Here is a 10974-nt window from a genome sequence, read left to right as displayed (position 1 = left end):
GCTGCAGCTGAGTTATATGCTGCAACTGTGGCTCAGATCTGATGCCTGGCTCAGAAACTCCATATGCCACCAGGAAGCCAAAAATGAAAAAACAAAACAAAACAAAACAAAACGAAAAAACCCTAACCAACCCAAACTGTCAACTGAGAATTTACAGATTTCTGTGAGTATATTACGAGGAAAAAAAAAAAAAAAAGGACAAAACACCAGAGTTACACCATTTTTTAATTTTTAAGAAATATTCTAAACCAAAAACATTATTAATAAAATATGTCTATTCCAAGATTTCTTAATATCTTCTATAACATTCCACTCAGAAGGCAGAAAACCACAAAGTTCTTCCCTAAGGAAGGGTGCAAATGGAATGTAATATTGCATTACTGCACTGTCCAGAACACAAACCGAGGACCAGGAAACTCAATTTCATTCCCTGCCAGATCACATTTGCTGAAGAACTGCTCACTTAACATCTTAGGTGTTTTCTTGCTGAGATTGCTGCTGTAATCCTGGAGCAATAAAGCTTCTCAGTGAGCATAATGAACATGCTGTGCTGAGACCTGTCCTGTAGGAGAGTTGAAGGACAAGCCCTGAGCATCACACATCAGAGGATCCATGCACACAACTGTGCTTTTGTCAAGACTCTCCAACTTAATTTTAAAAAGAGCTAAAATACAACTGAGGTCACATGGGCACCATACCCGGAAAAGTGATACACAAACATTCCCTGTTCAAACATTCAGTTTCAGAGCAACAGCACCCTCGACAGTCAAGGGCATAATTACATTTCGAAAAATGAAGAGTCAGCACAACAGGCATATATATATATATATATATATATACACACAGTGGCAAAGAATCTTGTTCTTGGTAGAGTAGTTGAAGGAGCCATAGCTATATATCCCAGCAAAAAACCTTAACATTTTACATTAGTAATTTCCTATAGAAAAGTAAAAAAAAAAAAAAACAAACCACCAAAACCCAACCCAAATTGTTATTTCTTTTGTTAACCATTTTACTCTAAGTTTGGTTGGTGAAATTATGACAGCCTTTTTAGCCTAATGGTCTTGAGAAAACTTTCTAGTTGCGAGATGCCTCACTATGGAGACATTAATTAGTAAGCACAAAGTAAATTGATATTGAAATTTGTGAAATAATGATGTAGTTCGAAACATTTGAAAAAACATACTTAAGGCAGATGGTTATACTAAAAAGCTAGTCAGGTTATTAAATTGGCACTCTGGAAATGCTTCAGAGCAAAACCTAATTTTCTATTAGTGTTCATCATATGGGTGAAATTATTCAGTCAGTAGACAAAAGATGGGGGCAGCATGATTAGGCAATTCCTCTCTGATGTGGCCACAAAAGGAAAATGACTTCTGGTGCCATGTGGCTCGTGCTCATCCACAGCAAGACAGACTAGCCTCTCAAACCCATTGCATACTTCGGAAAAGAGAATAAAAATACTTCCATAAATTATCACAACACTGTAAATCAACTATACTTGAATAAAACTTAAAAAATGAAGGAAAAAAAAAAGTACTTCCATAAGAGGTAAAGACTAACAGAATCTGTAAACTCAGTCTGGAAAGATGTGAAAATGTAATGGAAAAGGAGCACCATATGCTGATTTTAACAACTTTTTTTACTGGAGGAATTTATTGGTCATATACACGCCATAGGAAAATTACCACCCCTAAAAGGTAATGCAGAAAAACTAGGTTCATTAGAGAAATATACATTCAAAATAGGCAAAAATATGGTGCATGGTTTTAGTTATTTATTTTGGTCTTTTTTTTGTCTTTCTAGATCTGCACCCACGGCATACGAAAACTCGAAGGCTAGGGGTCTAAGTGGAGCTGCCCTCCTACACCACAGCCACAGCAACTTGGGATCCGAGCCTCTCTGCGATGTACACCACAGCTTATGGCAACACCTGATCCTTAACCCACTGAGCAAGGCCAAGGATCGAACTCGAGTCCTCACGAATACCAGTCGGGCTCATTATCTCTGAGCAACAACAGGAACTCCTGGTGCACTATTTTAAAACAGAAAATATGAAAAAAAAATCTTTTTTTTTTTTTGCTTTTTAGGGCCACACCTGTGGCATATGGAAGTTCCTAGGCTAGGGGTCCAATTGGAGCCACAGCTGCTGGCCCACACCACAGCCACAGCAGCGGGGAATCTGAGCTGAGTCTGCGACCTACACCACACTCATGGTGAGATCCTTAACCCACTGAGCGAGACCAGGGATTGAACTTGAAACCTCATGGATCCTAGTTGGGTTTGTTAACCGCTGAGCCATGAAGGGAATGCCGTGAAAATTATTTCACTATGAAATGCCTTGATTTGCATGTGACTTGGTATTTACTTCATATTAACCAGATCCAACTGCTCTAATAAATCTATATTATATATATTTTAGGATATCTATTTTTTAAAAATAGCTATTTTTTTCTTCTTTGGCTGCACCTGTGGTATGCAGAGTTCCCAGGCTAGAGATCAAACCTGCAACACTGAAGTGACAATACAGGATCCTTAACCCACTGAGCCTTAAGAGAACTCCAAAAAATATATATGTTTAAGCCAAAACATCCATGTATAAGATAGCCCCTTGGTATCTTCATGGATCCAAGATGCCAAAAGATTAATAAAATATATTTTTTAAAAAAACCTCTAGCCATAGATTAACAAATACACTTCCCCAAGTTTTCTGGATCACAATACTAAAAGGAACTTGCATTAATGTATTCTGGGTTTTTAGATATAAATACCAGTCAATGGTCGGTTGGTCATTAAATGACAAGTATAATTATTCCTAGTACTGGGTCACAGTATACAGAATGCCTTAACTTTTCTTAGTTCACACCCTGTAATTTGACCCTAAAATTTGACAGCATGCCCCTTTTCTGTGCTTTAAGCTGACACGCCGACTTTGCAGTCTATACTCTGTAGGAGAGCAGGTAACTCTAGGACAGAGGAAACTATATAGTGTGGCACGGGGGATGACTTCAACGGCACCATTCCATTTTTATTTATCCAGACTGTTGCTTTCAGTCCTGCATTGAGGCCTCCTTGTATATCGGTTTCTAGTGTGTCACCAACCATCACACAGTCCCCGGGCTGTACTCCCAGGAGATCACAGGAGTAATAAAATATAGAAGGTGCCGGTTTCTCTTCTTTCTGCTCACCACCTACAACGATAGCATCAAAATAGGACTGACAGGCACAAGCCTCAATCTTCTCCCTCTGGGTCTGTCTTTCTCCGTTTGTTAATAAAAGTAGGCGGACCTCCTTCCGAAGTTCAGTAAGCATGGCTTTGATGTCTTCCGCTAGCGTCATATGCTGTAAACGTGTAGATTTCCACAAGAAATAACATTCTTCAGCCAATTTCCTATTGGCTACACCACCTTTTGTTTCCTGGATTGCTTCTTCCCAGTGTGAAGTCCTTAGGTCAGTAATACATGTGTTCGAAGGATGAAAACATTCCTTGCTGAGTTTAACTTGAACTTTGTCACAGATGATTTCAGCCTCTTCTTTATAATGGTATTTTGATTGTAAGAGTTTTATCACCTAGGTAAAGGAAAATAACTCCATCAACACACTTCGCTGTCTTTAATACTCTTTAATGCCCTGAGAAGCTGTGATCCTATAAACCCATAGCAGAGAGAGATTCAAACTCCACCCTTCTGGTCTTAAGGAAGCTCTATTACCACACCATTTCTGGTGGGAATAGGTCTTATTATTATTTTTTAAAAATCTTTTTAGGGCCGCACCCATGGCATATGGAGGTTCCCAGGCTAGGGGTCTAATTGGAACTGTAGCTGCCGGCCTACACCACAGCCACAGCAATTCAGGATCCCAGCCGCATCTGTGACCTACACCACAGCTCATGGCAATGCCAGATCCTTAACCCACTGAGCGAGGCCAGGGATAGAACCCGTGTCTTCATGGCTAATAGTCACAATAGTTTCTGCTGTGTCACAACGGGAACTCCCAATTCTGTATTTTTAAAAATGTGTGTGTAGGAGTTCCCTGGTGGCCTAGCAGGTTAAGGATCTGGTATTGTCACTGCTGTGGCACGAATTAATCCCTGGCCCAGGAACTTCCGCATGCTTTGGCTGAAAAATAAATAAATAAATAAAGTATGTGTAGCTCTAATGGAATCAAGCATGTTTTGTAATTTCAGCAGTTTAATAACGGTGCTTCTTCCAAACTTAGGTTTTCCAGATAAAAACTTCAAGTAGTTCTGAGCCTCCCTCTTTGTCACACTGGTTCTGAATCCCTTAACATAATCCTCTTGTTTTCCACAGCTATTTATCTTGGCTTCTTATTATATTGAGTTCTTATCCATTTGGACTTCTCTAACATTTACTAAGACACTAATGTGGCAAGCATTAGGCCCAATGCTCACATCATTATCTCTTTCCTTTTTTTTTTTTTTTTTTAAATGGGACACACCTGCAGCATATGGAAGTTCCCTGGCCAGGGGTTAAACTGGAGCTGCAGCTGCAGCCTACAATACAGCTTGCAAGAACCCACTAAGAAGAGCCAGGGATCAAACTTGCATGCTCAGAGAGACAGCTTCGGGTTTTTAACCTACTGAGCCACGATGGGAACTCCCACATCATTATTATTCATCTTTTCTGTAACTCTGCAAGGGAGTTTTCTTTTTGAGATGAGGGAATGTAAGTTCAGAACGGATAAATAACTTGCCCCAGGTGAGATTTAAGCCCACACTTGCCTATTCCCACAGGCCACATGCTTGCCTTGGACTGCTTGTCCTCAAGACATTAGCTGGTGGGGGAAATCACCACCACAAATGCTGGGCTGAGTGCCATGACAGTCACATGAACAACTGGAAATAAAATGTAAAGAGGGCAGAGGAAAGGACATTTAAACCAAGGAGTTACCAAGCCCAGAAGGAAGAGATGGGAGAAGAATAAAATCCTTCTAGACAGAAGGAACCATACTAAAGACAGTACTTGAGATTGGGTGAACTACCTGTACTTCAAGCCCCTGTCCTGGGGACATCTGAGGAAAGCCAATCATGCCAGGGCAATTTTAGATCTTTTGAGGATGCGTGCAATGCACATAGCTCAGGCTAAAAATTGACTACTGCTGAAGCAAAGCAGTCAAACAAGTTAAACTGTGTTGGCCTAAACTCTACAGGGAATAAATGATCTGCTACTCACACCAGATACTCAATTCATCTACTGAAAAGGGGAAAGAGCTGAACAGACACATTCTTCCCTCAAAGAATAAGAATCACACCAGAGGTAAAGGGAGTATTTTTTAGGCTATCTGTGCTAATCACAAAATGTAATAGTTAAGAAAAATCTTACTAGTCCAAGAAAAATACAACTGCCCTAAGGATTTTAACTGAAGGCAAAACATTGAAATTTTGTGCTTTGTAAAGTTAAATTTCAATGAACAAATCAAGCCCTTTCAATCTCCATAGTTATGTCACCATCTTTTTTAGCAATGTCAACTGAATTACTCCTGGGCTATGACTGAAGGTTACACCAAAGTTTTAGCAACACTACTGCTACACAATAAAAAGACAAGGCCGCTAAGATTCCATAGTACTCCTGCTTAAATAGGAGCTGGCTCACAATAAATGAGAGCTCCCAATAAAGATCCAATCTCCTGGAAACTGCAACTGGCAATTTGTTAAACACATTTTTCTTTTTTTTTTCTTTTGTCTTTTTGCCTTTTCTAGGGCCGCTCCCTCGGCATATGGAGATTTCCAGGCTAGGGGTCAAATCGGAGCTGTGGCAGCCAGCCTACACCAGAGCCGCAGCAACAAGGGATCCGAGCCGCGTCTGCAACCTACACCACAGCTCACGGCAATGCTGGATCCTTGACCCACTGAGCAAGGCCAGGGATCGAACCAACAACCTCATGGTTCCTAGTTGGATTCGTTAACCACTGCGCCACACAGGAACTCCCAAACACATTCTTGGGATCTGAAAATGGCAGTTTAGCTTACCTTAAAGGGGAGAGTCTTATGAAGGCATGGCATATTGCTCCTAAGTTGCAAAATTGCTTCCCATTAAACTCCCTGAATTAACCTTGCCACTTTGTTACACAAATTATATATTCATTTGGGATAACAAGTGGCATTTTAATAATGTTAACATATTTGGGGAAAAAAGTTTATCAGTCATTCAGATATTTATATTAGTTCAAACAGAAATAACACCTAAGGTGACACAATATACATTTTTGGTGCAAACTCTCCTAACACCTGCACTGAGAGAACCAGAGTTTTAATTCAATTGGTGGTAGAGGAAAAAGATCTTTATTTGGAGGTGTGATGACATTGTGCATAAGGGTAACGCAGGCCTGAAAAGGATTCTAAGTAAAATGAGCCCACTAGGCACCTATAGGCCTGAAGAAAGGAGCCCTAAGATAGTGAGATAGGTGAGATCAATTTGTAGACACAATATAAACTCAAATTCCATCTACTTCAAAACTTAAGGTTAGGAGTTCTGTCATGGCGCAGTGGTTAACGAATCCCACTAGGAACCATGAGGTGGTGGGTTCGATCCCAGGCCTTGCTCAGTGGGTTAAGGATCCGGCATTGCCGTGAGCTGTGGTGTAGGTTGCAGATGCGGCTTGGATCCCGAGTTGCTGTGGCTCTGGTGTAAGCCGGTGGCTACAGCTCCGACTGGACCCCTAGCCTGGGAACCTCCATGTGCCGCAGGAGCGGCCCAAAAAATTGCAGAAAGACAAACACAAAAACAAAAAACTTAAGGTTATATCTCAAACATATACAAAAAGGAAACTCTATTCCTCTACCTCCTGCTCTCTAGACCCAGAATTAAAGTTAATACTATCAGTACTAGTCAGGTTCATTAACCACTGAGCCACAACAGGAACTCCTTTAGCTGTGATTTAAAAAGACTTTTTGAGGGCTAGTGTGGGAACCATGTAACAATTAACACGATTAAGATATGAGATGGCAAGACCCAAGGTGCTACAGTAACAAGTTAACTCCATAAAAGCACATTTATTATGTTCACTGTCACCCCACTAAATTAAAAAGTAAACTCAAAAATGCAAGTCTTTTTGCTCTATTCTCTGAGAAACCCTAATTTTCTGTAGAAGGGTTCCTCTTGAGTAGTGACACCGAGAGACAGGCCTGAAGAGTGTAAAAAGAAATAACTTCCCTAGAAGAGCTAAAAAAAATATTAAAGCTGATAGCCAGTATTTTGTAATAACAGTAAATGAAAAGCAACCTTTAAAAATTGCATAATGCAGCAGAAACGAATCTGACTAGGAACCATGAGGTTGTGGGTTTGATTCCTGGCCTTGCTCAGTGGGCTAAGGATCCAGCATTGCCGTGAGCTATGGTGTGGGTCACAGACGCAGCTTGGATCTGGCGTGACTGTGGCTGTGGCTGTGGCTGGCAGCTACAGCTCCAATTAGACCCCTAGCCTGAGAACCTCCATAAGCTGCGGGTGTGGCGCTAAAAAGCCAAAAGACCCCCCCCAAAAAAAAAAGGTATAAAAATAAAAAATTTTTAGGAGTTCCCTTGTGGTGCAGCAGGTTAAGTCTCAGTTGTTGCAGCTGAGGAGCAGATCACAACTGTGGCTCGGGTTTGATCCCTGGCCTGGGAACTCCCACATGCCACGGGTGCAGCCAAAATTTTTTTTTTTTTTTAAAAGAGAGAGGCTGGAAGAAGAAAAAAAATAAAGCTGTTATATTGTCAGTATATGACTCCTTCTCCCCAAGCCCAAGGCAATGGCAGGACTTTTCCCTCTTCCTCCTTTCATAAAACATTCAGAATGATTCAGAGAGATGGCATGTTACTTTTGAATAGGCCAACATCTGTGGGCACTGTATTCTTTTTTTTTTGGTTGCCCCACGCATATGGAGTTCCCGGACCAGGAATTAGGCAACTCTGGATCCTTAACCCACCGTGCCAAGCTGGGAATCAAACCTGTGTCTCAACACTCCCAACAGTCTTTCATAGGGAACCCCTGACATTGTATTCTTATGTCATAAAGTGATCTCAAATCCATGAATAGTCAATTCTGCCCATTTCACAGGTTAATTATAAAAGAAATGGTAAGAGAACAAGACTGGAGAACTGGACTTTTATCCACCCATTCATCATTTACCATGTGTCAAACTGGGTAAATAAGACAGTCTGATCCCTCTTAAGAAGCTTGCTAGTTAGTTGTGGGCATCTGAGCTGCAAGAATTAATTGTAATATCCTTTGACTAGTACATTAAAAGATATATGAACAATACAGAGCTAGTATAAGGGAGGGTGTAAAGGGCAGGGAGAAATACAATCTGACTTTTGTTTTAGAAATTTTGCTGTGATAGGAATGTGGAGGATGAATTGGACATTGCAAGCCTGGAAACAAGACCACAGCAACAGTCTACATGAGAGACAAATCCAGCTTTAACTAAGACAAGGGAAGAGGGGAAGTCAGGAGGGGACAGACTGAGTGACAGAGTGGACAGTGGTACAATTCTGGAACACTGGATTCTGTGTATTTCCCATGCATTGTATTAGGGTATTTGAGAACTAATGTCACTATTCAAATTTTACAATGAAGGTTTGAGCTCAGAGTGGTTAGGTAACTTGTTCAGGCACTTCCAGCTAGGTATTGGGAGAGCAGAAATTCAAACTCAAATGTCTGATTTTTAAAGCCTAAACTGGCCTACAGCAAGAACTGAACTAAAATAAGAATTTAATTATAACACACTGGACTTGGACTGCCAAGAACACACAGGTAAATATGTATGGTCGCCAGCTAGATAGTGGAGGCATAGTAGAGGGTGGTACCCTTGAGGTCAAGACCAAAGGTATGAAGATGGAAGGGACAGATGCATGTGCACTGATTTCCCTCTGTGGCTCAGTGGGTTAGTGATCTGCTTTGTCTCTGTGGAGGCACAAGTTCCATTCTTGATCCAGTGCAGTGGGTTGAGGATCCAAGCTGCTATAGCCTGTGGTGTAGATTGTAGTTCTGGCTTGGATTTGATTCCTCCCTGGCTTGGTAACTTCCACATGCCATAGGGGCAGCAAAAAAAGGAAAAAAAACACCTGTGTAAGTCCAGGATTCTGGCAATGTGGGAGGTGCCTAATGATGCTGAGTCTATTTCATTCTAGTGGCAAATACAAAAGACACACTGCAGTGCATCTGGGAACAAAGAGGAAGGAGAAACATGGAGATAATGGTACAGATTTCTCTTGAAAAACATGGCTGTCAAGAGTTAATATCTTGTAGAGAAAGAAAAGTCCAAGGGAAGTGTTCTTTTTGGTTTTATTCTTTTATTTTTTGTTTTTTAGGGCCAAACCCGCAGCATGTGGAAGTTCCCAGGCTAGGGGTCTAATCAGAGCTACAGCTGCCAGCCTATGCCACAACCACAGCAACAAAGGACCTGAGACGCCAGCCTCGTCTGAGACCTACAGCACAGCTCACGGCAACACCAGATCCTTAACCTACTGAGCGAGGCCAGGGATCAAGCCCACAACCTCATGGTTCCTAGTCGGATTTGTTTCCACTGCGCCACAACGGGAACTCCAATGTGTTCTTTTTAAAATATTGGACAGATCTGGAAGTTCCTGTTGTGGCTCAGCAGTAATGAGCCCAACTAGCATCCAGAAGGACATGGGTTCAATTCCTGGCCTTACTCAGTGGGTTAAGGATCCGGCATTGCTGTGAGCTGTGGTGGCTCGGATCTGATGTTGCTGTGGCTGTGGCTGTGGCTGTGTTGTAGGCCGGCAGCTGTAGCTCCTTTTTGACCCCTAGCCTGGGAACTTTCATATGCTGCGGGTGCAGTCCTAAAAAAATATATACATACATATATATATATGTATATACACACACACACACACATATATATACTGGACAGATCTGAAAACAGAGGAGTGGAATGCATCCCATGCACCAAGAAGCAGCTTGGGAGAGACAACCTAACTAACGAGGCATGAAGAGAGTTGGAAAGATTAAGTTCCAAAGTGGGTTTTGCAGGTATCATAATTCTAGTTTTCTCTTTAAAGCTGAAAGCATAAGAAAGAAAATAGAGGGGGCTTAGGGTCTTTTTTTTTTAGGGCCGCACCTGCAACATATGGAAGTTCCCAGGCTAGGGGTCGAACGGCTGCCAGCCTAGGCCACAGCCAGGCCAGACCAGATCCGAGCAGCATCTGGATCAGAACAGCAACACCGGATTCTTTACCCACTGACTGAGCCCAGGGATCCAACCCGCATCCTCATGGATACTAGTAGGGTTCATTACCGCTGAACCACAATGGGAGCTCCCGGCTTAGGTTCTTGAAGAGCATGAGAAAGGTCTGAAAGTGCATAAGCAGGTATAGAAAGGAGGCCATATCCCGCGCAGCCGGACTAGCGCTGAGTGTTACCTCTGAAACCTACAAGAGCTGGGACACCACAGGAGTGTTGCCGCGGGGGAAACGCTCTAGAGTCAATTAAGTCCAGGCTCAAAGGCCCAGCGAAGACCACGCGGTGGGAGACCACCCTTCCGCTGTCAGTCCTGGGGCGCGGGGCGCCTCTGCCCTCGTGGCAATTCAGCGACACCCTTCCGGTGCCTGTGCAGGGAGCGCTCTGGGCGCGCAACCCCGCAGCCCAGGAGTAGCCTGCCTGCTCCAACCGGGCGGGGGCGGCGGCTACCGCCGCCGCATGCGGAGACGAGGAGGCCCTCCGGCACGAGCCACCTCGGTACGGACTTAGCTGAGTGTACAAGGCAGCGGGCCGGGGGCCCAAGAGCGCGCGGGGCTGTGGCGTCGAGCTCGAGGGGAGCGGGCGCAGGAACGTTACCTCCAACATGCCCTTCCGACTCGCACCGGCCGTGTCGATGAGCGTGTTGTCCAAGTCAAAGAAGACCGCCCGCACCCGTCTCAGCCCCATGGCGCTGCCGCCCGCACGACCAGCCAACTCGCCGTTGCTGCCCGCGCGTGCGCCAGACGGCCCGTGGGCGGGGCCACTAAGCCACTAG

At 43.3% G+C, this 10974-nt stretch overlaps 1 protein-coding gene across 1 annotated transcript; it reads right to left on the bottom strand.

The window, feature by feature from the left end:
* Positions 1-2068: 2068 nt before the first annotated feature.
* On the bottom strand, positions 2069-10959 carry NANP (N-acetylneuraminic acid phosphatase). Its single transcript, XM_047771556.1, has 2 exons — positions 10797-10959; positions 2069-3570 (listed from the first exon to the last, which is right to left on the bottom strand). The coding sequence occupies exons 1-2, from the start codon at positions 10884-10886 to the stop codon at positions 2914-2916; spliced, it is 747 nt and encodes a 248-aa protein (XP_047627512.1). The 5' UTR covers positions 10887-10959; the 3' UTR covers positions 2069-2913.
* Positions 10960-10974: the final 15 nt, after the last annotated feature.

The sequence above is a fragment of the Phacochoerus africanus genome, chromosome 3 (genome assembly GCF_016906955.1).
Source record: "Phacochoerus africanus isolate WHEZ1 chromosome 3, ROS_Pafr_v1, whole genome shotgun sequence".
Lineage (NCBI taxonomy): Eukaryota > Metazoa > Chordata > Mammalia > Artiodactyla > Suidae > Phacochoerus > Phacochoerus africanus.
The sequence above is the reverse complement of the archived record's forward strand: the minus strand, read 5'-3'. Positions and strand labels throughout refer to the sequence as shown.

Excerpts from the sequence above, each read along its gene's own strand:
- NANP (XM_047771556.1), bottom strand. The coding sequence starts at position 10,886 with ATGGGGCTGAGACGGGTGCGGGCGGTCTTCTTTGACTTGGACAACACG. Across the intron at positions 3,571-10,796 it reads GTCGGAAGGGCATGTTGGAG|GTGATAAAACTCTTACAATC; the intron begins GTAACGTTCCTG and ends TCCTTTACCTAG.